We start from the raw sequence: 27714 nt of genomic DNA on the forward strand, positions 1-27714 counted from the left end.
TGTGTTAAAATGTGCCACTTACTTCGTCGGGTTTCTCTGAAGCTTTTCGTCTAAGAGAAAACGAGGGAAGAACGGTTTGGACTTCAGGGATAAACAGAACCGTTTTCTAAAAGCAGACCGTACTTCCTGCTTCATCAAACTGTTGATGTTTTACCTGCGAGCTAGTAAGGCATTCATCTCCTGCATAAGCCCCTCTCCGCCGCCGCCGCTGCCACCACTCGACCGGTTGGAGTCACATTTACCCCCAGAGCCGGGTGGGCTGCTCTCATCCTGGAGGAAATGTTACAACAACATGGAGGTCACCAGAGGTCACCAGAGGTCACCAGAGCCACTTAGTGGAGGGAAAATGTCCCAGAACATGTGAACATGTTGCTCCTGTGGCCTAATTAAGCAGCTGTAGAAACTAGAAATGAATGTTTTGCATTTCTGTGGAGGAATTTCAGCTCACTCTTTTTCACTCAGTGAGGAACATCTTAAACTCAGATTAAAGGGTTTTAGAGCCTGAATCCCACAACATCTTAATCTGGATTTTTTTTAAATGCTCTTGTACTGAAAAATACTTGATATTAAATGTGGCTTAATATGCTTCCTTGAACAAGTTAGTATGGATTCACAGGCTATACAAAACATGAACATTACATTTTTTGCACAAAATCATCTTAGAAAAAGAGATTTTAGTCAGTTAGTTCAGCTCAGCCTGTTTTAGAGCCTCCTGTCAATTTAAATCCCAACAAGCTTCTGGCCCCTAACTCAACGTTTACACTCACATGTAAAAAGAGCTGCTAACAGATGCGCAAATATACAACTCTATGTCTTTGAAAAGCATTAGTAGAGCCTCCTGCACAAGCAACAAGAATGCAGCAAGTGGTTTCTGGTTGGTAAGTCGACAAAAAAATGCATGTACAATCAATGTACATATTTAAGACAATGGTAAAACTTTTTAAAGAAATATGAAATAGCATAACCCATGCGGATTGTTTAGTTTAGTTTTTTTTTGTAAATCCCTATTGTTTGATTTTATTCTTGAGATAAAAGGAGCAGATAAAACATTTTTTTCTCCTTTCTGCTGCCTTTTATTTGATTGATTTGCATATTTTCCTCTATTGTATACAACTATTTTGTTTTTAATGAATTGAAACAAATAAAACTACAAAACGCTTGTCTTTTCCAGCAGCCATGATGAAGCGCATGCAGAGGTAAAACCAGAAGGAATTCAGCTTTGGTTGCTAGGTGACCGGTTGGGCTTCTGGGGTTGCTAGGCAACGGTGCAGTACCCCTTGAATGTGACGTAACAATCTGGAGGTTTTTGAAAAGGTACATTTTTTTAGTCACCAAAAAACTTTTAACTTATTGCACAGAAACGGCTGGTTGTTTTTATAAGCAGTAGCAACAAATGGAAAAACAAAAACCTGTAAAAAGTGAAATCTGGATAATATGTCGACTATAAACTCATGTGTGTTTGTTAAACAGGAGCGCTCACCCTTTGCACTTTCCGTAGTTTGGCTCCAGCCAGAGCTGCAGCCAGTCCTGAAGGCTGGACCCCAGGCGGGCCCCCAGGAGGGCCCCCGCCAGTGGGCAGAGGAGGGGGCATGGGAGGAGGCACTGCCATGGGGGGCGGCGGGCCCGGCGGCGGCGGCGGCGGGGCCGGCGGACCGGCCATGGGGGCCGGGGCCGCGGCTGGAGGCGGGACCACAGAAAGCATCGCTGGGTGACCTGCAGAGACTTGGCCACCTGGACGGGGTAAAGTTACAGCTTTAGTAATGATTGACTGCGTGAGGGAAGATGCTGTTTTACTGCATGAAAACTATCTGAGAAGAGCTTTAATGTCAAATATACAATCAATATGAACACTGGGAGGCTAACGGACAAAACAAAGTAACAGCAGGAAAACTTGTTGTTTTTGTTTGGATCCTGAAGGCTCAAAATATAAAGAAAACGATGGGAATATCTCTTAATGTGAGTCTTTTTTGATTCACAAAAATGGATCCCAACTGTTACCTCAAGAAATTTAGTAAGATACATCTAGCGTGAATGTTTTAAAGTGTATTTTATTGATGTGACCTGTCCAGGAACTACAGATGGAAGGTAGCGCTAAGCTAAATCTCTTCTTTTAGTTAGAGTCAATGTCTTTACACACTGTCCCTGCAAAAATAACTAATAAAAACAAAACACAGTGGCAGGCCTAAAAACGTTCATGGTTGCTTCGTTCCGTCTTTATTTAGTCAGAAACTTCTCCCTTTTCTGCTTGTTAGTTATGCTAGCTATATTAGCCTGAGGAGAAAAACAGCTTGACTGTCACCCAATCAGAAAGGTGAATGTTGTAAATAACATTTCAATAAATTATTTTAAATTATTTTTTATACTAATGATTCAAAACTGATAGATTTAGATGATTTTTTCCCCTCATCCAACATTTTGAGGCTCCCCATAGAAAACTATGGACAATTTTACCATTTCAATGTTACAGTCAATATTACATTACAATATATTATATGTACATTTTATAATAACTGTTACACATGATATCCTATTAAAATATATCTAATCACATGTAATGCATCAATATCAGTTTATTCTGACCTTTAAATCTGTTTGTAGTTGCAGCACAAGAATTTTGCAGTGATAAATCTTTGTGATTCTTATTAGTTACAAATTTACCTTAATTGTTAAGAACAATTTTCTTTCCCAATAAAATATTAATTTTTTTGCAAAAAGAAAAAAAACATTTTAAAACCCAGAGTGTAGAATATTGGATTTCTGTTCATCTCTGCAGACTTTTATTGTCACTAATTGTAAATTAATGCTTAAATAGACATTTAGTAAATTTTTTAATTATCCAACTCAGTTACAAATTTATCTGAACTGACCAATATTTTTGTTAAAAGTGAAGTTTTTCATTTTTTTTGCCATTGATTCTGTTCTTAAACTTTGGATATTTCTACCTTTTTGTGAATTTTCTTGCTTTAATTTCCTGTCACTTTTCTGCTGCTGCACAGAAATTTTCTTATTGTGGATCAAAGAAACACATTTCTATTTCTATTTCTATTCTATTATAACAGACTTACAAAGTTTACTCCAAGGCCCTCTGTGTAGGAGATGTTTATAAAATCATAGTATGAAATGAAATTCTGTAATTTTGGACTCAAAACTTGCCTGAAATTGATAAAGTAGCATGAAAAGCTTTTTCCTCCCAACAGATTTCTCCTATTTTTGCCTGCAAACGCTTTGAAAACAATCAGATTTAGTACCACATGTGGAAGTGACACAATTCAGATTTTTGAGGAGTGAAAAGATCAAAATTGGATCGTTCAGACTGCCGTGAAAAAGTTTTCAATCTGTGGCATTTGGGTATGAACGTAGCCGCAGATACTTCAGCAAAGCACCGCAGTTCACTCAACGTCCAAAGACACTGAGATGAGCTGAAAACAGTGTTTGATTAGATGTTTCATGTAGCGTCAACGCCTCTAATTTAGTTTTGTACGAAGTTCAAACAAACCTGAACAGTTTATTGTTACAGGAAGAGCAGCAGCCGATAAATCTTCACAGGAAAAGCTCTAACAGTTTCCACCGTCTTTCCGTAACATCAAAGCTTAAATATTTCCATAAAATGCTAAATAAATTTAAAAAAAACATTATATTTAATTTTTTTGTGTAAGCTTTGTTAAATGCTAGCTGAATAAACCATAATTTGTGGCTTTCACACATTATTAAACGTAGAAACATGTATAAGACAGGAATTTATTAGGTTGCAGCGTAGAAAAATAAAATACGAAAAGAGTAAAATATGTGAAACACTTAATTTCCATGCAGTTTTGTCTGTTTTTGCTCTGTAAGGAATGTTAAAACTGACGCACATTAACTCATTTAGCCCTTAAAATCAGCTTTGTTTTCCCATAATGTTACAGTTTTTCTGTGTGGAGCCATTAGACCATTAAACTCTCATAAAGCTGAACAGAAGTCAGTTTTTAAAAAGAAGCTGAAAATGTTTTCAGGAGCAATAGACCTATAACTGAATGATTAATTCATGAAATGTACTATAGTTTATCAACATTTTGTATGAACTATATTTAATTTTTTATTGATATGTAAATATATTGTATATTTGAATATTTCTTCTGTATGATGTGTGTTTTAATGTAAAGAGCTAATGGAGATCTTGAACAATAAACGATGACCCTGTCATCCGAAAGATGAGTATTAAATCCACTTAAAAAATTAAATTACAAGAATATAACCATAAAATTATGTCATAATATTATGGAAATATTATTTTTGACTATAATGAGATAAAAGTCATAATATTTTCATAATAAAGTCATAATATTTCACATAATATTTCAAGAATAAAGTTATAGTTTTGCTAAAATAAAGTTCAATGGGAACAAATTTGTTAGAGTAAAGTTGGAATATTATGAGAATAAAGTTCTCATAATATTCATATTAATTTCTGTTTGTAATGCTATGACTTTATTTTCGTAATTTTTTTTATTTGTACTTTCTTGGGCCTGATACTCTGACGTAGTCATCACATCATCGTCTTCGTAGCCAGTCTGTGATTTTTAGAGAAGTTGACGCTGGGCTGGATGAAGCGTTATTAAGGTGAAACTTAAGGAGTTTCTTTATATTTTAAAACAGAACCACATAAAGAGCGTTTTGCATCCCAAACCCGACTCTGTTTGGTCTGTTTCTCTTTCCTGTTCTGGTATGGTTCCGCCATCTTTGTTTCTGCATCAACTGGCTCTGCTTTAAGGATGACCAATGGCGCCTTCTGCTGGTTGGCGGCCAAACTACAACACTAAAAGAAGGTCTAAGAGGTCGCTATTAGTTAATCGATTGGGACTAATTTTACTCTAATAAACTGTTAATCGACAATTAATCAGCCGATTAACAGTTTGCATCCCTAATCCACACACACACTCCTGTTCCAATCCAACACACACACACACACACACAGTGAAAACTCCTGTCACTTCCCTGCTAAGCCACTTCCTGCTCCTCTCCTCCATACTTACTGCTGCTGGCCGCGGGGGCCGGCTGGGGGACAGGGGAGGGGGTCTTCTTGGGAGAGCCCCCGTCTGACATGGCAGTGTAAGAGGGGGGCGAGGAGGATGAGGAAGATGAGGTGATGGTGGTGGGGGTCTGGGCCTGCTGGTGGTGCTGCTGCTGGTGTTGTTGGTGCAGATGCTGCTGAGAGTGGAAGGTTAACTGGTTCTGGGGGTGATGGTTGGGGCCTGACTGACCAATCAGAGGAGGGAGGGGGATTGCCTCGCAGTACTGCGGTGTGAGCGGGAGATGCTGGGAAAGAGGAGAGTAGGAATCGTCTGGCTGGCCGTTGGAGTGAGGGTGTGGCGGCTGACTGAGGCCCCCAACGGCGGGAGGTTCAAGGGGAGGGGGCTTCATCCTAGTGCTGACTGGTGGAAGTGGGTGAGCTACTGGGAGGACTGGCTGCGGGGGTAACCCCTGCTTCACCGGCATCATTACCGGAGGGGACGAGGAAGGCTGGGGGTACATCTGCTGCAAGAGGGAGGCAGACCAGGTGCCATGTTTGGGGGGGAGGAGGATGTCCTGCTGTTGTTGTTGTTGCTGAAGGTGGCGGGCCGCCGTGGGAGGGGATAAAGGGATCTGACGGACCTGTCGGCCCTGGGTGTGCACTCCTGTCTGGACTGGGGAAAAGGCAGAGGCGAGTGAGGTGGAGAGCTGGGACGACAGCTGGGCCTTGTCCCTAATGGCCCCCAACTCCTTCTCCTGAGACGGAGGAGAGGAGGAGGACGCCACGCGGACGTAGGAGGGCGGCAGTGTGCTAGCTCTGAACTGTCTGTACTCGGGAGGAGTGTCTGGGTGGGTGGGAGGGGTAGACACTTTATACTGGAGGGTGGAAACGACTGCGGCGGGCAAAAGGTGGGAGAGAGAGAGACAGAGAGAGAGAGAAAGAGGAGATGCAGACGAAGGAGGGCAACAAACAAAGGAGAACAGAAAAGAGAAAAACGTGAGAATAATGAAAAGCAACTGAACAGTCAAGCAAGTAAGATGAGAAAAAATCAGGAGCAGTCAAAAAACAGAAGCAAACAGCAAATAAGAAAGAAGCAAAATATTGTAAAAAAGAACAAGCAGCAGAATGCAACATGACTGAGCCATGATCGGAGAGCATGTGGCATTTCCCCCCAACGGCAGCTGGAAGAAAGATGGCATGTTGCAGGGGGAAGGGAGAGCACTGGTTTTACCATCCACATCAGGGACACAGGAGGATGTTTAAGGGTGCATTCACACCAGCCATGTTTAGTCCGCTTTAATCGAACTCTAGTTAGAACAGAAAGTCCGGTTCGTTTGGGGAGGTGTGAATGTGTAATCGAACCCTGAAGTGGACCATTCAAGCGAACTGTCTGGCCTAAAAAAACTCGGTTTCGGTTCGATTAAAGTAAACTCTGGTGCAGTTCGAATGCATAAGTGAATGCCAAGCGGACCGGAGAACGCTCCGAAAGCAGGAAGTGGACTGCAGCGCATGGCATTCTGGGTAAATACAACCAAAACAAACATATCAGTCTAGTGCTAACAGGAGAACTGACTCGTGATCATTTGCCAAAGACAAAAGAGAAATCTTAGAACCTCTAAAACCTGATACCACTTCATTTTTATTTACATTTTGTGAATAAGGAAGCTGCACTCATTTCCTGTAGTGCTTCTTGGTGCAGCGCCACCACAGGCAAGGAGGGGAACAGGTTTTTCAAAGGCTTTTGTTTATTTGACAGAGGGTAAAATGTAACAAATGTTGCAATTTTGGTCCCCAATCGAACCGAGTCTATCGGACTCTCAGGCGTGAAAACACCCTAAGTCTGTTGGTGTGGCTAAAAAGCAGACATGAACATTTATATGTGTGCATGGATTAAAATAAAAAGCAGAAAGACTTGGGGAAAACTACAACAGAGGAACTCTAGGAACTGTAGGAACCTGTTTTATCCAGGAATTTCAGGAATTCCCTACAGGTGAAGTCATCTGTTTGCTTTGGAAACACAAAGAGAGCCTGACCTACTAAAGGGAAAACCAAACATGGGTGGGTAAATATTAATTAGCTCTTGTCCGGACCGTTTATTGGCAGATGGAGGGCGCTAGGAGAGTGTTTTGTTTGGATGTTTGTGCAGCGGGGATCACATGACACGCTGTGTTCGATCTCGGTGTGTGTGTTTGTTTTTACAGGGGGGTGTGGCCGTGTTTGCCGGAGCCTCACCTGATCCTGATGTCCGCCGCTCCCTCTCTTTGTGCGCCTGCATCTGATGTTGCTCCATCATCCTATCAAGTGCAAGGATGTCACTGCTCTGAAGAGCTGCGTTTGCTTTCAATAAATCAAGCTTAATGATTCATTTGACCATCTGCCGCCAAATGACCCGAGGTTAAACAATGACTCACAAACTGATTACAAAACCTGAAAAAGAGAAGTCTTGATGCATTTTATTTCAACTTAATCAACTTTTTCCAATAATGAATCCAAAACCCTTTTTCTTATCATTTGATTCCTTCAGCTATAACCGCCACTATCTGTGTTTCCATTATAAATGTGCGTAAAACTTTATTGATATTCTGCTAACTTCGAAGAAACAGAATGTTGCATTTGCAGTGTTTCCATTTAATAAGGAACACAATTAAAATCAAACGTGAATAAGTTTGTCTATTAAAAACATGCCACGCCATGATCCTCCTACCCCTTCCTGTCATCGTCGTTTCTGGCAGTAGTAACATCCAGTAACTGATCATATGACTCGTGTGATGCAAAAAAAGTGCTTTCACTTGCAAAATAGACTAATTTTGATAAGGCTGAAGAACCACCTCATCCTAGTCCAAAATCTTTTTATTGAAAAACACGAGTTTTTTCTAAATTGGCATGTTTCCAATTAAGCAAATTTATTTCCATCATTTCAATTTTCTCAATTTTATGGTCAATTGAAACGCAGCTGATGATGCACTACAAAAACAGAAAGTCTTACCGAGTAATTTTGTCTAGTTTGTTGTGCAAATATCTTAGTACACTTGAAAAGAGACTCAAGTAACCTGTAACTTTTCAGCAAATTTGTCATGTTCTGTGTTGTCTGTGTATTTATTTAGAGTTTTCCTTGTCCTGTCCTCCCCTTGATTAGTTCCCAGGTGTTTCTTGTTCCCTGATTACCCCCAGTGTATTTAGTGTCACCTGTGTGTCTGTTCTTTGTCGGGTCCTCGTCTAATGTGCGTTCGTGTTGTTCCGTTGTGGATTCCTTTTTACGGTTGCTACCGGCGTCGAGCCCTGGTTTCCGCTCGGCCGTGCTGCCCGTTATTTTGGACTGTGTTTTGCTAGACATTCACCATTAAAACCATTAAGTTACCACATCCTGGGTCTACAGCGTCTGCCTCACCACCAACACCGCACCGCTTCCTGACAAAATTATAGGAGATTTAAAGTCAATATTTCCTTAAAATGTATGTAAAAGTTCTAGTTCCACTGGCAGATTATTTCACTTGTAACCTGGGAAAATGTCTTGTTTTTACTGATAATCTGCCAGTAGAATTAAGGAACTATTTACTGAAAACAAACTCCTATTTCTTGTACATGTATGTTAGTTTTTTTTTATTTAAGTAACTAAGATATTTGCACTAGACAATAGACAAAAATACGTTGTAAGATTTTATGTTTTTGCAGTGTGACCACTGGACCAGAGAGTCTCTGGTACATTATTTGACTGGTTTTAGTTTTAATTTAAGGACAGGGACTTGTTTGTGCCAAAATGTAACTTTACATTGTGGGGTACCCCAAGGTTTCATTTTAGGCCCCCTCATATTCAAGTTGTTATAGGAAAAATGTTAACTGGTGACTTAAATTAAATCAAACCCCTTTGTTAGATCCTGAATGAAAAACGTGAAGTTAAAAAATCTCAAAAAGCAAAACAAAACAAGCAACTTGCCTGTTCTTAAAAAAAATTCAAGAACAGGCGAGAAACTGACATCCATCAGTCAGGAAAGGTGAGAACTATGACACTAAAGAAAAGAATGCTTTAGTTTGAATTTTGAACGCAAACACCCCTCTAATGCATGTAATAAGCCAAGAAAAATGTATCAAAATGATGCGTTATTCCCTTTATTTATTGTTAATGTTTTTCTACATGGTCTAATTTGAATCATACCTCCTCTGAGCTTCACTTTCTTCTGAGGACGGACCATTTTGGCGCTGAACTACAGGACCTGAAAGACAGAAAAAATATGTTTAAACTAAAAGCAAAAATCATGCCAACAAATAACATACAGTTGGCTTAAGACTGTCTGGAAATACGTTTCCCAGATGACAAACCTTGTTATAAAATATCCAATCACAGGATCTATAAACTTTTCCAGGAGTAAAATTCCAGCACTTTTCAAGCATTTTCAAGGTAAGTTTCCAAACTTTTCCAGCAACATACTTTGGAGTTAAAAAAAATACAAACTATACTAAAAAACACAGTTTTTATTCATAATTATGACACCATATGTTAGTGTTATTTATAATGTATTACAGTAATATTCTGCATTCTACAGCATGAAATAAATAAACTAAAATATAGCAAAATTGTGTGTTTTGAAATGTCTGACTGGCCTGAGAACAAAACGCTAATTGAACAAAAGAATCCACCAAATTCAATAACTTTGTTTACCGTATAAAATATAAGACGATCAATAAGTCATTGAGAAATTAAGAATATTAAACATTCATTACATTGAAACAATCCAAACAAATAGAGTCAAGATAAATGAAATTCCTGCTCAAATAAAAGGATTAAACACAACAGATGAAGAAAGTTATAAAAAAAAATTTCTGTTTTCACATTTAGACAATAGAAATAATTTAGGTAATTCTAACAAGAACAAATAGTTTGATTTAACTTCAGTCAATGAGAAACAAAATGTGTCATTTTATTTGGTGTATAAAAATATGTAGTGTCAACTGTAAATAATGTTTTTTAAATGCTTAAGCACAATCTACAAAAAATGTTAAAAAATAATCCCTAAAAATGTTCTAATTAAGTTTCCTAGTATTTAGAAAGTAGAAATAATTTAGGTAATTCTAACTGACCCAAAACAAGAAAAGTTAGGTCTGATTTAACTTTAGACAATGAGGAATATTTTTTTTATCTGTATGAAAATATCTGGTTTCAAATGTAAATAATGCTTTCCAAATTTAGGCTTTTAATCAAATGTTGGTTGCACTTTATTACAAAAATGTTTAGTTTGAATATAAAGCACTTTCAAGGACTTTATACAGGAATCAAGCACTTTCCAAACCTCGTTTAAGTTCAAGTATTTTTAAGGATTTCAAGAACTACAATCAGGCGTAAAACAGGCAGACAGCAGCTGGCACCACGTGATTTTATCCAAGCAGTTTCTCTACCGCAGGAATTTCAGCCTCAAACCACAGCAGAGAATAAACCAAAAAACACGGAGACAAACAGAGACCCTGGCAATAATAAAGGAACATTTCTCCAAATTAAAATAAATAAAAAAAACAGAGCTGGTGTTGAATGTTTTTGTCGCTTCGCTGACTCTGAACAGGGGGCCGCTTATCACGTATCACCAGAATACCAGTCACTAGACTCCAGCGCCCAGTGTGCCATCAGGATCCCTGCAGGGTGATATTTCCGTTCAGAGCGTCTGCAGAGTTGGCAGATACTGAGATCTTCTGTATTTAGCTGCATGTTTTCAACTCAGTGTGTCTCAGTAGTTTCAATTAACACCTTCTGCAATTTCATCTTCAAATACTGGACGTCCAACAAAAAAAGATGGCAGTTTCTGGTCAAGCAGTTAATATTCTCCTCATTTAGCCAAGAAATAAAAAGACGGGTGCCTATAACATGATGCTGCCTCTACCATGCTTCACATTGGGAATGGTGTGTTCACATTGCAAAACAACAAAATCTTACCAAGGGTTTTTGTTTTGATTTCGAGTTGGGCTGGACGATATGGCTGCAAAATGTATCACGATGTAAGCGTTTAATATCGGTTGATATCCATAATTATTGATTAGTTTTTTGTTTTAAATCTCTGCCAAACTGGTGGGGGGAAAATTCCTCTCTTATTAAGTTTTCACTCCATGCTGTTGTTTATTTTTAAGTAGCTGTGATGCCCAATGATGAAACTTGAAACTGCTGCTGCACAAGTTACTCAACAGGCTGTTGCTAGGTAACCAAAGAGTGAGCGAGTTAGTTAGTTGATGCCACCCATTCTGCTTTCCTAGCTGTGAGAGGTTTCCTCTTTCCTCTGCCTACATCTCCCAGAATGCTGTGCGGTTCAGTATTATCTATGATATTAACCACGTGTTTATCACAGTATATATCTTGAAATAAAATTAAACTATTTTGCAAGTAACTTTTCAGCAAGAAATAGGAGCTACATAAGAAACTGACAATCAAAAAACAACTGTTTTCATTAGGCTTTCTTCTTTTGACTAGACTTCTTTGAGAGTCCCTGAAATTAGGAAATAACTTAATTAACAACAAACATAAAAAAAAATATTGTTTGATTCAATTTTATTCCTGGCATCTAACAAGTTCTGCAGTTTGAGAGCTGATTTTAAATGCTTCACACCTTTTCCCACAAATCCAAATATAGGAACTGTCCAACACAACGGAGCATTATCCACCCACTCACGAATAAAATCAGGCATCTTAGTAAAAATTCAAGCTACTTCTGTCATCACATGAGAGCTAAGATTGAATCCAAAATGGCTTCAACTAGGTTTTAGCTTCATTGTATGAGGTTGATTTTTGCAACTTTTTCATTTTACATTTGTCCGTTTTCTTGTTGCCTTTTAAGTTAGGTTTACTTTTTACGTTATATACTTAATACTTACTTTTAAAAGCTGTGGAGAGTCAAAGGAAGCACAAAAACATGAAAATTGTGATTTTTTTTGTCATTTCGTAACTGATTTAGTGCAAAGATTGAGGTCATTGAGGTGACTAAGAACACCTTAGTGAACTAGCTTAACCAGTTTCCTTTCTAAGCTTTATTATGGCTGTACATTCCCATACTGTTTATATTTCCACATGATTATTTAAACAGATGAATGGGGAACGTTCCAGTACCTGGAAATTGGACCGAAGGGCGAATCAAACGTGAGGCGGTCTACAACTTCCTCCTAATATCTTGACTTTAGATTGTTTTTTTTACAAGCCACAGGAGGAAGCAGCATGTTTGAGTTGCTCCATAGATAAAACTTCTACATCAACCTGACACTTGCAAATCTGTGACACTGCAAAAAACACCAAATCCTACCAAGTATTTTTGTATAGTTTCATGTGTAAATACCGTAGTACACTTGAAATAAGACAAATCTAGCCTTTCAACAAGATTTAGGAGCTTGTTTAAAGTCAATAATTCCTTAATATTGATAAGAAGTACTAGTTCCATTGGCAGATTATTTCACTTCTATATAACAAAACATTTTCCCATGTTTTAAAAGAAATAATCTTATTTACTTAAAACAAGCTACTATGTCTTACTAAAAAAATACTTGTACATTAGTAAACTTGAAGTAAGGAACAACTGAGATATTTTCACTAGAAATGAGGCTAAAAATACTTGGTAATATTTTGTATTTTTGCAGTGGAGGGCTTTCCCAAATAGTTTAATCCTAGTTGATTAAAACTTTTGAATTTTATGAAGGTTCTAAAAATATACAATACAGACCAAAAGTTTGGACACAACTGTGTGTCCAAACTTTTGGTCTGTACTTTATATATATAAAAATTCTGGTATATTGCAAGCAGAAATAATTGAGGTAATGCTTTCACACTAAGCAAAAATTAGTATAATTTAAAGTCAAACAGCGAGGAAAATAAAAACCTGCATGATCCATGTGAAACGCTCTCATCCAGAAAGAAATACAATCAGTGTTTTAATGTTTTCTCTTTAGCAGATCGCTACCTGGAAACTAGTTCAATGCCTTTCCAGGCAGCTCAGCTACAAATAAATCTATAAACATGTGTGGAAAATACTGCTTTACTCGTAAAACTCCTCTGTTTAAGAGAATGCAGCTTTTTACTGTAGCACCTGGTCCAAAGGGTGAAGAAATAAATGTGCGGTCACACCAATGATTTGCTGCAATCTCTTTTTGTGTTTAATATAAAAAAGTCACTTTCATCTTGCAGAAGAAGAGTAGAAAGCAATATTAAATAATTAGTATGTATCTATTAGAAGCTGCTGCAGTAGCATGGAAAACATGCCGGATTGTCGTGCAGGTTCCTCCTCAACCCAACATGACACTTACTGAGGATGATGACGGCTGAAGAAACCCGCCTGAGGTCACTGGTTGAAATCTCAGGAGTCAGCATGCCGGCCAAACGTCCCTAACTCCACAAGCTGCTAACAACCAGCCACTGCTGCCACTGCAGCAGCTTTCAACAGCAAACAGCTGGAGACGCATGACAGCATTTCCCATGGATGGACACATGCACCGAGACGCAACGACGACGACGACCAAAAAAAAAAAAAAAAGGTACGACATTTAGGCTCCAGGAGAGATATTTTAGCAGCCATCGGGAGGGTCACAAAGATGGGATGGAATGACACTGCAGTAAAACACACACACACCACCCACCCACTCACACACACTCTCTGAGTATATAAGTGGCCTGTAACCAGAGATGCTCTGAAGCTATCTGGTAAACTAAGAGTATGAGTAAATTTAGCTGTAAATACACTTCAGGGTTTTAATATTTTTTTTGTTCACTGCACACGTGTAATAACTCGAAATCTGTTAATCCTACTGCAGGTGGGAAAAAATAGCTTTTCACAAGTTAAAATATATGTAAAAAAATATTTAAACAACTCTAAAGTTTAAAAAATATCCACAAGTTAAAAAAACACACTCAGAAAAACACAAATAAAATGCAACAACTCTCCTGCTCATATGGTTTGTTGGTGCTGGGATTACAGCTGCAGTATCTGACATCAACCAGCAGGGAGCAGTAAAGATCAGTTTAGCAGGTTGTTTTTTTTTTTTTTACACTTCACTGAATTTACTGAATGTGAAAAATCAGACTAAATATTAAATAATCCACCTGAATAGCATTATTCAGAAAAAAAGCCTTTAAGACCTTATCAAAGATTTAAAAGAAAGTGATCAGAATTAGAAAATGTCGGGGTATAAACCATTTTTTGTCTAAATTTTGTGCAGAGAATTAGAATAAAACTATATAAGAAAATAAAAACAATCTAATTCTGATAAGCGGCATTGTTACTGCGTCATAGTAACAATGACGCAGTATTGTTACTGAGCAGAGCAACTAATGCAGGTGTAACTAATTCAACTAATTATACAGCATCAGTGATTTCCATGATTCCTTGCTGTTACATAAAAAATCCCAAATATGCAACTTCTGGGCCGACTTACTGCACAGATTCTTCAAACTATGTTAAATAAAAACTACAAAGCAGGTGAATTACATTAATAGATAACGACTATTTAAGATTTCTCTCTTTTTTTGGCCTTTTTTCCAATTTAAATGTGCTGATTACAGCATTATTTATGAGTATCATTCTCATTAAAGCATGCTATGTGGCACAGCTCATTTAAAATCAGAAAATCTGCTGATATGAAGATAAAACTTATATCAGAGACAGAGTTTTATCACTACCTGGTGGAAACCAGCAACATTTTCTCAAAACTTTGACTTTTAACCAGAAACATTTCTTCTCAAAATACAAAAGTTTTCAACCCATTTTGGCCCTTTTTAGAATAAAAACACAATTTGTGGTAGAAATAACAGTGCCAAAGAAGGTTCTGGGTTCAAATCCAAGCCTGGGGGTCTTTCTGAGTGTTTGCATGTAGGTGTGGGAATTTATCATATATTTTCTTAATCATAAGAATTTGATTTATTGTTGTCATGATACGTTTAAATTATTAGTTAAAACAAAAAACAAAACTAGTTATATGATTGGAAATATTATTTTTGCTATTTCCTATACTTTGTGATCTGTGAAAGCATGAACAAATCAAAAAATATGATTAAATGCAGTTACTTTGTGCAGTTTAGAGCGATAAATTACAGGTTTTTAAGTGTGTTTGTGGCGCTATGAGTGCTGAAAAAATAATACTTTTTTGATCATAATCTTTATTGTTATCTCAATATAATCACAAAATAACGTAATAAAAGTTCATATCGTTTAATCCCTATTGAACGACAAGGATTGTTTGTTCTGAGTGTCGCAGGGTAAGCGAGTTTAGATAACGGATGGATAGATTTTTGTATTTATTTATTAATTTCAAACATAATCTAGAAAACAAGTTAAAAAGCAATAAGTAGGAGAAAGTACCCCTTATCTCAATTTAATGAAATATATTACAGTATATTAGATGTCTACAGTTATCAGGCTTTAAATATGGAACCTGCAAAAACAAGAAATGATAAGGAAGAAAGTGGATGTTTGAATGGAATAACAACTAATAACTTGTACAAAGATTTTTTTTCAGAATGAAACCAAACTGCAGATATTTTCTGACTCTTGGGGAACCCGGTGCCATGAAGGTCAGACGGCGCCTCACCTCCGCTGTCGGGGGAGCTGAGGACATTGAGGGCGAACAGCATGGCGTTGGAGAAGGTGGTGGCCTCCTCCTTACTGGCGAAGTTCAGCCCGTAGACCTGCCGAGCGTCCCGCCACTGGTGGAAGGTCGGGGTGGCCTGGTTGTATTTCAGACCCTTCACTATGGAGTAGTTGATAACCACCTGAAAGAAAGAGGAACATGTATGGAGATTTTATGGTGGATTCACATCAGCTCTGTTTAGTCCGCATTAATCCAACTCATGTCCGTTTGCTAAGAAAGTCCGGTTCGTATGGTGAGGTGTGAATGAGTAGTCGAACTCTGACGTAGACCAAAAAAGCTGACGAAACCTCAGCCTCGGTTCGGTTGAAGTGAACTCTGGTTTGGGTTGAATCTATATGTGACTAGAGAAAAGCAGGAAGCGGACTACAGCGCAGGGCATTCTGGGTAAATGCAATCAAAACAAACGCAAGAGTCTTTGGGAGAAATGTCTCCTGGTCTTTGGCCACAGACAATAAAGAACTCTTACAACCACAAAAAATCAAAATCCTGACAAGTAGTTTTGTCTAATTAGTTCAAATATTTTAATATTTGAACTAATTAAGACAAAATAGTTTTGTCTTTTTTGTTTGAAATAAGACAAAACTAATGTATAAGTAATGTTTCATCAAGATACAGGAGGTTGCTTTCAGTTAATAATTCCTTAATTTTGATGAAAAATTCAAGTCCATTGGCAGATAATGTCACTTAAAACATGGGGAAAATGTCTTGTTAGAAATGAAAATAATCTGCCAATAAAACTGGTATTTCTTGTAAACATTAAGGAATTACTGGCCTAAAACAATCTTATGTATCTTGTCAAAAGGTTACTTGTGAGTTAGTTTGAACAAAAAACTACTTGGTAAGATTTTGGGTTTTTATGGTGCAGCCATTTTTGTTTACATTTGAGAAGGAGGTTGCGCTCATGTCTTCTTCAGAGGTTTTCATGTAATTTCTGTCAGTGGTTTTTGGTGCAGCGCCCCCACAGGCGAGGAAGTGAACAAGTTTATCAATTAGTTTGGTTAGTTTGACACAGTGCAGTGTGAAAGCAAACCACAGCAGCTGAAAATGTAACAAATGTTGCAACTTTGGTCCCAAATTGAACCAAGTCTACTGGACTATCAGGTGTGAAAACATGAAAAAATAGAACCTTATCTGAACCTAAAAAGAAGGGTATGTGAATGAATAGGATAAGCCCAAGCACTGAAACGTGTGGTACACCATAAGCCAAATAATCATTTACAATTCAGCCAGCTGTTTGTTTTTAAACAAAGACTTTTGCTGCTGTGTTTTGCGATCAGTAAAGCCGGTTGGATGTGATGTCCAGGGTGACCCCTCACCTGCTGGTCCTGCAGTTTGACCCCCACCACTCTGAAGGTGTTGTTGGCAGTGTTGTGGTAGATGTTGATGCGGCTGAAGCCCTGCTGCCCCGGCTTGATGGGCACCCACTTCTTACTGGCGTCATCGTAGACCATCACAGAGGCCCTTGCCTGGCAGATGCTCTGCTCACTGGAGGAAGAGGAGGAGGAGAGGAAGGTCCATGTTAATGTGGGGGATACAGAATATTTACTTTATTTGTCTCAGTAAAGAGCTGAGACATTACACTGACCCATTGGGGGCTTTTTCCTGTTTCTGGCAGCAATAAAAGTTAATTATTAAAAGTTTTCATGCCAATCCATGGGTTGCACAACCTTCTTGTTTTTAACCACTTCAGAAAATATATCCAGGCTCAGCAGGAATCTGCTGGCCTGTGATTATAGGGCATAGGATGGGGACGCTTACAAAAACGGCAATGCAGACCTAAAACTGAATCAAATCAAATCAAATCCAATTTTATTTGTATAGCACATTTCAGCAGCAAGGCATTTCAAAGTGCTTTACATCATTACAAACACAGAAACACAATGCAACATAGAATCAACAATCAAAACACAGCATTAAGTCAGGTTCCATCAATAAATTTGTAATTGATCACATTTCAAATACAATCCTAAACAGGTGGGTTTTTAGTCGAGATTTAAAAGAAGTCAGTGTTTCAGCTGTTTTACAGTTTTCTGGAAGTTTGTTCCTCTGAACTTGGAGGATTTCTGCTTCTGTACTGGTGTTGGTTGTGGTGTTAAGAAGCTTGAGCATAAAAGAGTGTGTGTGTGTGTTGAGGATAATGATAGAGGGTGTTAAAAACTGAAGTGTTTGATCCATACACACATCACCAGAGTGAGAATCTTTTATTTTACCAGCAAACAAAGTTAAGCCACATTAAACAGAAATGTATGATTGGTTAAAATCAACAAATATGATTCAACTAGGGATGCAAGTTATTGATCAAAGCTGATTAATGTTATCCATCGACTAACGATTAAAATAAGAACATTTCTGAGCTTGAAAAGTTGAAAGTTTGCTAGAAAAAATGCAGACATTTTAAGATTAATCTCAGGAATTTACTACAAAGAAACAGGAACATTTCTGAACTGGAAAAGTTGAACTTTGATAGAAAAAACAAACACATAATGTGTTTGTAAGGATTACTCTAATACGCAGTTGCAAATGTGCACACCACACTTTTCAGATTTGTATTAGTGAATAAAATTGAAAACTCAGTGAAATAAATAGAAATGTGCAGTTTTAGCATGATAAAACATGGAAAGTTAACAGAGTTTGAGTGCGCTGCAGTAGTTTGAGGTGAAAAGCCTTGAAGACGTCGTTACTGAAATATCAGAACACCACGAGACGCTCATCTGCAGCAACAACTACGTCTCAAATCTTTTTCACACTTTTCAGCTGCCACATCGTCTCCACTTTCCTTTCAGCTTCCAACAATTCAGCAGTGATGATAAAGTTCTTCTTCTGCCTTCATCCGCTCTCAAAACAACTGGATGAATCGACTCAAGACGAAATCCCAAAGCAAAAGAACCAGTTTGACTCACACCAGCTGAAAACAGATTATTATTTCTACTATTAAATGTTAAGAACGCCGGCGCATAAACTGAACTGTTCTTCAAGAAGACGACTTCTGACATTAAGAAGCTCCTCCAATAAACATCAGATGCAAAATCCAACTTATTCCAATTATCCAAGATGTTTCCAAGAATTTCCATAAAGAGTTGATTTATTTCAGTTCTTCCTTTAAAAGAAACAAAGTCATAAAGATTAATTACACACAGGTGGATGCATTTCACCTATTTTGATTATTTTGAGCAATAACTCATGAAAACCAATACATTTGGGAAATTTAATACAAAAATTTTAAGTTTTAGCTGCTGACCTGAATGTTGTCCAGCAAACCTCTTGTGGGTCTGTCACAAAAACACGCAGCTAAAGAAAATGGTTGATGTGGAAAGTTCAGTGGAAGGAAAAGGTGTGGGAAAAAACAGAAATAAAACAGCTTTGAGGTTATTATGAAACTCGTTTGGGACAAATAATGCCGACAAGCTGAAAGATAATTAAACAAGCTGAGATTATTTAATAAATAAGAACATTGATGCAAAATAAACCCTGTATAAGCCCTTTCAGTATCTATACTGTAGAGTGCATGGATATTTTTTCAGTATTTCCACATTTCTATACATATACAGTTCAGACCAAACGTTTGGACACTTTCTCATTGAATTCAATGAGAAAGTGTCCAAACGTTTGGTCTGTACTGTATATAAAAATAAACCCTTTAATCAGTTTAAGTCAAAATTATAAACACTTACGGACATAAATGCTTGTAATATCAATCTGTGTGATAAATGTATTTGTTTTTTAATTGAATAGCTGAAATAAATTAACTTTGCGATAATACTCTAATTTACTTGAGTGCACCAGTAAGTATTCATTCTTATTTATCAGATTTTATGAGGAAATTTACTCCAAAACTAATTTTAAGTGGAAAATAATGAGCAATCACTGGCAAGCCCTTGAATTTAATTCTTGTAAATGTTAAACAATGTGGGATTTTTGCAGATTTTGAGCTTCCTGCATGTCTGTGTGTGAGTAGCAGAGCCTCTAATCTCGTAACAAACACGTCTCTCCACTTCAGAGACTCCGCAGACCATCAGAGTCAATCTGGGAGCGCGAAGGGATGGGCGCAGGGAGGCGGCTGACTCTCTCCTTACAAAAACAGCTCCTATTTCTGGAGCAGTTTAAACCGCCGAGCTGGAAGATGATGTAGAAACTCAGGCTGAATGTTTTTGTCTAGTTCTGCTTTGTGCATTGCTCCATCATGATTAGGAAAGCAGAACAAGAGGAACAGAAACGTGTAAGAGGCAACACAGATTTAAAAAAGAAAAAGATAGATTTCACAACTTCTTATAAATCCTTTTGTGTGTGACCTTGGTACCGACATTAGATTGGATCAGATTTGATTAAAATAAAATTCTAATATAATCTTGAAGCAGAGATCTAGAGGCTAATTCTCAGTCAACTTTGGGCAACATGGCAAAGAAGGCAGTAAATATCAATCAATCAATCAAATTTTATTTGTATAGCACATTTCAGCAGCAAAGCATTTCAAAGTGCTTTACATCATATCAAACACAGAAACACAAAGTCATCAAGTGGGGGGTTCTTGCTTTTGCATCCATAAAAGGTTTAGTGGTTACACTCCTACTGTGGAACAAAATACCTATTGGTATTTTTATTCCCGCTCACAATCATGCAGTTTAAAACGATGTAAACAGCCTTTCAACGGGCTTCCAGCACGAGGCTCCGTACATAATACATGAGGCTAAGTACACCTCATGATGCACAGCTGCACATTTCTGGATAAAATGAGAATAAAAAGGAAAGGAATTGGATTAAATCCAAAGCCTGCAACTCATCTGTTAAACATGGTGGTGAGGGGATTATGATGTGGGAATGACTGGGCATAAGAGAGGCTACAACACAGCTCTACAGTAGATACTGTATGTTCACGTTAAAGGAAAAACTCCTTCCTGCAGCGAGAATATGATGCCAAACACACTAATAAAGCAACATGGGAGTCTCTTAAAGCCAGAAAAAAAGCCAATAAAATTCCCCAATCAGCCAAATCCAGTCAGCTGGTTTAGGTCCAACTGGGCGTGTCTCCACACGCTGCTGGAGGAGAAACTCACCGGAACGATCTACTGAAACAATCAGGGGCTAAAAGTGGCTGCAGCAGGCGCTTGGCTGAGCTTCAACCGAGAAGATCCTCAGCACCTGCTGAGGTCCACGAAACGCAGACTTTAAGCGTCATCACATGCAGGAGGAGTGGAAGAAAGACCAACATGAGGGATTTACTGGGCCCAAATGCAATGCAGGGTAGAACTTTAGAGTGTGGAACGTGCGAGTTAGTCATGTTAGAATTGTTTAAAGTTACATTTTGGGTGGATGAGAAGCAGAAGTAACAAAAGATAAAGGGCATCTTTTATGCAAAATTCATATTTTGCACGTTTTTACACTTATTTGGGTTTCTACTGCTTCTATAAACAACCAAAGTGTTTTTTGGTCAATAACATTTACATTTAAATTCAAAAGTACTTTATTGATCCCAAAGGGAAATTAAATGTTGTTCTAACACATTAATTAAAAAACTTAAAACATGGTGAACGCTGTTGGCAGGAAATATCTCCTGTAGCAGTCTGTATTACAGCAATTCTGAAGAAGCCTCTGACTGAAGACACTCTGTTTTCCCAAGACAGTCTGATGAAGAGGATGGTCAGCACTTTCTTGACCTTATGAAGAATCATTCTTTGGATAATCATCTCCAGAACAGAACCAGATCAGAACCAGAACAGAACAGGAACAGAACCAGAATAGAACCAGAACAGAATCCAATCAGTTCAGAACCAGAACAGAACAGGATCAGATTAGAGCCGGATCAGAACCACATCAAAACCAGATCAGAACAAAACCAGATCAGAACCAGCCTTCTTTATCAGACTGTTGAGCGTCTTTAGGTCCCTGGCTCTGATGCTGCTACCCCAACAGATGGCGCTCTCAACAACAGACTGATGGAAGATCTGCAGCATTTTGCTGCAAACCTTAGAGGATCTTAGCTTCCTCCAGAAGTCCAGTCTCTTCTTATGGACACTTCTCTGCTGCGTCTCCAGTCCAGACTGTTGTCCAGATGGATATCAAGGTATTTATATTCCTCAACCACCTCCACTTCTTCTCCCATGCTGGGAAAAGGGTTTGATCTAACCCTGTTCCTCCTAAAATCAACAATCATCTCTGTTGTTTTGTTTACATTCAAGGTGAGAGGATTGTTTCCACACCATGACACAAAGTGGTCCACCAGCTCTCTGTGCTCAGCCTCTAGTCCACAATAAGCTGCTTGAAAAACCTCCAGAATGTAACATCACAAATCGGCAGGCACTGCCCCTCACCTGGCAACTGCAGCGGAGCCCAGCCCGTTACCTAGCAACCTTAGAGCTCAATCAGTCACCTAGCAACCCAAGCGGAACTCCAGCACTTTTGGTTAGCTAGTTTTACTGCTGTACAACGGCTGCTGGAAAAGATAACTGTTTTGGAACCACTTGCTGCATTGTTGTTGGTTGTGCAGGAGGCTGCACTAATGTTTTTCAAAGACGTACGGTAATGTAACTGCGCATCTGTTTGCAGCCATTTTCATACGCGTGTGTAAACGTTGAGTTGGAGGTTCGTGGCCAGCAGCAGCTTATCTGGATTTACAATGACAGAGTCTCAAAATAGGCTAAGAATGATTTTGTGAAAAAATGTAATTAGCACCTATCTAAACCTGTTGAAGGAATCATAGTAGCTCACCTTTACCAAGTCACAAACAGAACGGAGGGTTCTGTCTAAAGACAGAAAACAAAAGAATAACATTTCATTTCTACAACAGTTATTTCTTAATATTAAAATCTATGGTTTAGTGTTGGTTTAATGTGGTAAAGGCGCCCCAAGTTAATGTGAAAATCATTTCAGCGCACAGAGTTTTTGCTAGAAAAAGGAGATTTCTCAATGGAAGCTAAATATTATTAAAGGCTGTGGAGAGAGGATATGAACAGGACTTCTGCCGCCCTGAGCACTTCCTCATGTCAAATAAGCCTCAAAGGCGAGTGGCGAAAAGGAGGCCACATTCCCAGCCTTTTGAATTAAGTAAAGCACTTCCCTGCACACATGATTGGACATATGTGCCTTCTTCATCCCAACCTCCTCCAGCCAAATCCTTTCCTACATACTACGTGCTTCCTCTCTCCCAGAACAGATCGGTCCATTAGCAGGAACCTCAGTGCTGGGGAAAAACATCCGAAGCTGAGCATCCCCAGAAAACATGAAGTGGATTTAATAGAAATGTTACGCTCAGTTTTATGCTTTTGCTGAGTGAACTGTATCTAGGCTGAGGAAGCGTTCCCTTAGGAAGGAGGGCACTGGCATGAGGTGTCCTCTCTGGATACCGCCCAAGGACAGGACTTCTGTTATCGCGACAGTAAGCTTTTAATGCCAGGGTTAATTGTTTCATCCCGCCGGTTCGCAGCGGAAGGCGCCTGAACGAACCCGAACAAACGATGAGTCATTTGAGGCCGGCGCGCGCGGCAGGCGTCTGAATGGATTTATTATTGGACCTTTGTCTCTGCGATGCAAACTAAACCTCGCACAAGAGCAAACAGAAGCATCATGGAAGTAGGTCATCAGCAAATAAATATTTAGGATGAATAATAAATGAAAAAGAGATGACAAGAATATTCTAGTCTGCAGAATTTGCCTTTTTTTGCTTTCTACTCAAATCAGAGTTTTCACTTTTAACTTTGTCAAACTATTTTGTACCTTTAGGGTACAAAATAGGGTACAAAATAGCCACAGTACTGTGGCTCTTTAGTAGAGTGGTCGTCTTGCGATCGGAAGGTTGTAGGTTCGATTCCAGCTTCCTCCTGCCACATGTCAATGTGCCTCTGGGCAAGGCACTTAACCCCAAATTGCCTACCGATCTGCGTATCGGTGTTATAAATGTGTTTGTGAGTGCGACTGGGTGAATGTGACTCTAGTGTAAAGCGCTTTGAGTGGTCAAAAATGACTGGAAAAGCGCTATATAAGTTCAGACCATTTACCTTTAAAGGAAACCTATTCAGATTTTGTATATCTTTAAATTTCCATTTGAATTTCCAAAAACATCTAAACAGTTCAAGCACTTAACATTTTTCTCACAAATAAAATTTTTTTTAATGCTTTTTGGTGTCTGGAAAATGGGCCGTTTCAAAAACCTCCCAATTGTTAGGTCACAATCAACAGAACAGGCAGTACGCCGTTACCTAGCAACCCCACCTGAGCCCAGCCCGTCGCCTAGCAACCCAATTAGAACTCCAGCACGTTTGGTCAGCTAGTTTTACAAACATTTGTTTGCAGTGTACGCTTTTTGGATGTACGTTACACAACAAAGTCTGCAGGTTATCCAAAGTCCTTCTCTGATTGGCTTAGCAGAGAATTGTGACGGCTCCTTCACAGGAAGTTTCCGGCTCCCAATGCAGCTGCGTTCCAACACTCAGAACCAGATAACCCATCAAGAAACTTCAGGACCGATCACACTTTTCATATTCAGATTAGATAAATGTTTGGGGTTTTTTTTACATTGTACGCTTTGCTACATTTTAGCATCATTCTTTTAAAGTCCATCTCTGATTGGCTGAGCAAACTCCTTCTAAGGATGCTCTTGTGTAAAATTCCTGTAAAGTATGGGTTTTGTTTTCTTTCTGGGTTTTGTTTTCTTTCTGCACACAGTGACCTTCTTTGAGCTAAAAATAGTCAAGCCTCAGTATTAATTCAATTTAAATGGATGTTATTACTGAAGACTCTTTATTTAACCCTATTACATTATCTGTGGCTCTGATCACCGATTCGACCTGCTGACACATGAAATATGGCTTTATGATCCCTGCACAAACCAAAATAATTTCTACTCTTAATACTTATTTCCTTAGGAGCTTTTTGAAAACGTTTAACTTACTGCAGGAAAATATGGTTCTAATCCAGTGGTCATCAATGCTAAACACTTGAAATATATCACTTTGAATGAAACTAACTGATATTTTTTCTTTGTTCATCAAATTTAAATATACTGATATAATTTTCTATCAAGTATGACAGGAATAAGAAAATGCTCATCACATAATCACATCCTAAACACCTCCTCTGCACCACTTTCCACAGCAGATTCCTCTGAATATAACTCGGCCAACCAGGAGGCGTCCTGCAAAGTGACAACTTCATTCCTTCAAATAATCCGTTTTGGTTCATGCTCATTAACTAGCTCAAAGCTCCTGAATGGCAAAAGCACATAAAGAGGCTGCCATGTGCAGCAGCAGGAATAATTACACGGTCTAATGCATCGCTGGTCGGAGTTGCTGCTTATGGAGACATGAAGTCGGCAACAGAGGAGTAAATAAACAGCAGAATGAGGAAGAATGCATTAAGCTTTCAGTGTTTGTTCAACTTAAGCAGTGAATTTATCAGAGCTGAAACGATTAATCGGATTAATTGATTATTAAAATATTAATCGATTAATCGTTAACTGGAGTTTACGTGCTAAAAAAGGCAATTTGCTAAAAGAGGAACATATTCAGAGCAGTATTTAAGGCAAAACTGTACAAAAATACAAGCATTTTGCATTTAAGATAATAAAAAACCTTTGTCTGTAAAGATGTTTTACCCAAAACGCCTCAAGTGTCAATTTTAGCTTTACCTGCTTCAAATTATGCAAAATAAAACAATAATTTTAAAAAGTCCTTGTGTTATCCAATCATTTTCACATGTTGATGTTAGAAGTATTTTTTAGTTACAAATGGTCAAGCATTCACTAAAGGAATGCTGTGTCATCGTTTTTATGCAATAAAATGTTTGTTTTATTATTTAACAAAAGAATTTAAATATTTTTTGCACTTTTTAATGTATTTATAATTCTGTATAAAATTAGTTTAGTTGTTAAATGAAAAATTCAAAATGTGCCAATTTTTCTTTCAAGTACGCAATTAATTGTAAGAATAATCGATAGATTAATCGATTAATCGTTAGTTGAGGCCAAGAGAAGCAGATAGAAATGACTTAGAAATGCAAATTGCTGCTCAGACTGAATCAACCCGCCCTGCGTTTGTGACATGCTGCTCTGCCTTCTTCCCCAAACAGGAATAGAAACACATAATTATCCACCAGCATGCCATACATCATGGTACCCATACTGTACGAAAACCCAAAATAAAACAGATGGATATTTTTAGCGCAGGCATGGCTTAGGACAACAGGAAGCAGGAAAAAACTCTTTCATACTCTCAGTTTGTTTCCAGTGCGTAGATTTTATTTGATGTATGTATAATTACAGTAGTCTTTGGGGTGACGCTGGCGCTTTGGGTGGAGGTGTGCAAGTTTATTTACAGCGCCAGCATCTGGGTGGGTGTGGAGTTCAGCTGACTGACAGGTTGGATTAGAGACCGAGCCAAGTTGGGCGGATCATTACCTCACAGCAGTTTTAAGTCTAAATTAACCACGACTTAACTCCAGCGCAAGACCTCTAATCTGTTCCAGGGGGGAAAGTACTGCTCACGGGCAGAGAAACAGGCACCGGGAACTAAAAACAGAACCGGCAGCGAGAAGCCGGGTCAGATTCTGTTCGCTTGTTAAAACCAAACTGATGAGTCAATGTGAGCTGGGTTTTAGTATCACTGCTGGCTCTAAAGTCAGTAAGAGTCACATTGATGCGGTTGAGACCATTTCATTTTAAATTTAGACAACATAAATACTTAGAAATCCTGCACACTGTCAAGAGAAAACCAACTTCATCAAAGAACAGATAATAGTAGGGTTACAACTAACGATTATCAGATTTTTCACTTAAGCCTTTTTATACAATAATATAAATACATTAAATATGCAGATAAACAATTCAATAAACATTTCATTGCCAAAATGCAATGACAGCATTCCTGTAGTGAACACCTGATCATTTGTAGCAACGGATGCATCTGCATCAAAATGTGAAGCGCTCAGCCCTTCTGCTTGATTAAAAATTAACATAGTATAGGGATAATCTACTGACTCTTATTTGATTAACCAATTAATAATTAGATGACTAAATTAAGTTTTTTCACAGAATTTGAACCAGGTGAAGCTAAAACTATGCCACTTGAGTTTTGTGTAAAACATACTTACAATTTTTTTCTTATTTCGTCTTAAATGCAAAATATATATATGTTTTGTACAGTTTTGGTATAATTACTGCTCTGAGTGTGTTGTTCTTTCAGCAAAAGGCCTTTTTTGGGTCTGAATCCTCCATTTAAAAATTACTCAATCATTAAATTATTTAATGATTATTTCCGTAATCGATTAATCGCAATTAATCGTTTCAGCGCTAGTAAACCCCCCTTTTTAAAAAAAACATGCCATATAAGACAGAATGCAGAGCATGACAACCTGTTGCTGAAAACAGAAATCAAACTGCTTTCTCCAGATCAAGTCAAACTTACGTGCTAAAACTTAATGGCAACAGAAAAAAAAGCAGAGTGAGCATTCCTACTTTGGCCAAAGATCTTCTATGCTGGAGAGATGAGTAAAAGTGATTGGATCAATTCAAGGATAATAAAGTATCATAGAGAAACTTGGTTTCAGTGGAAGGAATCCCATTCAAATCGACAAAACGCAGATGACAGTCAGCAGCCAGACGACCAAGCAGAAACTTTCTCAGGACAATAGATGCTTTTGCTTTACTGTCATTTTTAATGTTTTTGAGTAGGGGTGCAACGATTAATCTGCCTTAATTCTGAGCTACAACAAGCCTTGAACAAATGTGGCACCATTTAGGAAGGAGTAAACAGGCTTTCCAACGGTTTGAGACTTATTGCCAAGAAACGTTGCTACAGGAAAGAAAACCTTAAGCCAAATACAAATGGTTTAACTTTTTGTGCTGGGTTTATAATCCATATTCCAAAGCCTAAACATGCCAATCCCAGATGTTGTCCTGAGTGCACCCACTTCCACAGCCTGTATATTTATCTAATCCCACCCCTACCCCATCTGGTCCACACAAGTAAACACTAAAACTGCACAATCGAGGATGGTTAAGCTCCAAATGAACAAAACTCGAAGTCCTAAAGGCATTAATGCAAACCACATAAATATAGCTCTGGGCATAGCTCTCTATGCCACAGTCACTGCGGAAAAAACATAAATCTAGTGCCATGATAATTTAGTTGGTGGGG

General features: G+C 38.3%; 1 protein-coding gene across 4 annotated transcripts in view; it reads right to left on the reverse strand.

Annotated features, from left to right (window-relative positions):
* evla (Enah/Vasp-like a) overlaps positions 1-27714 on the reverse strand; it is a 43119-nt gene that overhangs the window by 3717 nt on the left and 11688 nt on the right. For 2 of the 4 annotated variants that reach the window (XM_028000002.1, XM_028000001.1), the window contains exons 2-9: positions 16909-17077; positions 15533-15713; positions 9144-9201; positions 7223-7284; positions 5013-5882; positions 1481-1731; positions 155-270; positions 23-50 (exon numbers count right to left, since the gene is read on the reverse strand). In XM_028000002.1, coding sequence (XP_027855803.1) covers positions 23-50; positions 155-270; positions 1481-1731; positions 5013-5882; positions 7223-7284; positions 9144-9201; positions 15533-15713; positions 16909-17077 — 1735 coding nt within the window. Of the gene's footprint in view, positions 1-22; positions 51-154; positions 271-1480; positions 1732-5012; positions 5883-7222; positions 7285-9143; positions 9202-13255; positions 13523-15532; positions 15714-16908; positions 17078-27714 lie in introns of those variants that run through there. The other 2 variants (XM_028000004.1, XM_028000003.1) reach the window with 2 other exon arrangements.

Source organism: Xiphophorus couchianus, chromosome 19 (genome assembly GCF_001444195.1).
Source record: "Xiphophorus couchianus chromosome 19, X_couchianus-1.0, whole genome shotgun sequence".
Taxonomy (NCBI): Eukaryota; Metazoa; Chordata; class Actinopteri; order Cyprinodontiformes; family Poeciliidae; genus Xiphophorus; species Xiphophorus couchianus.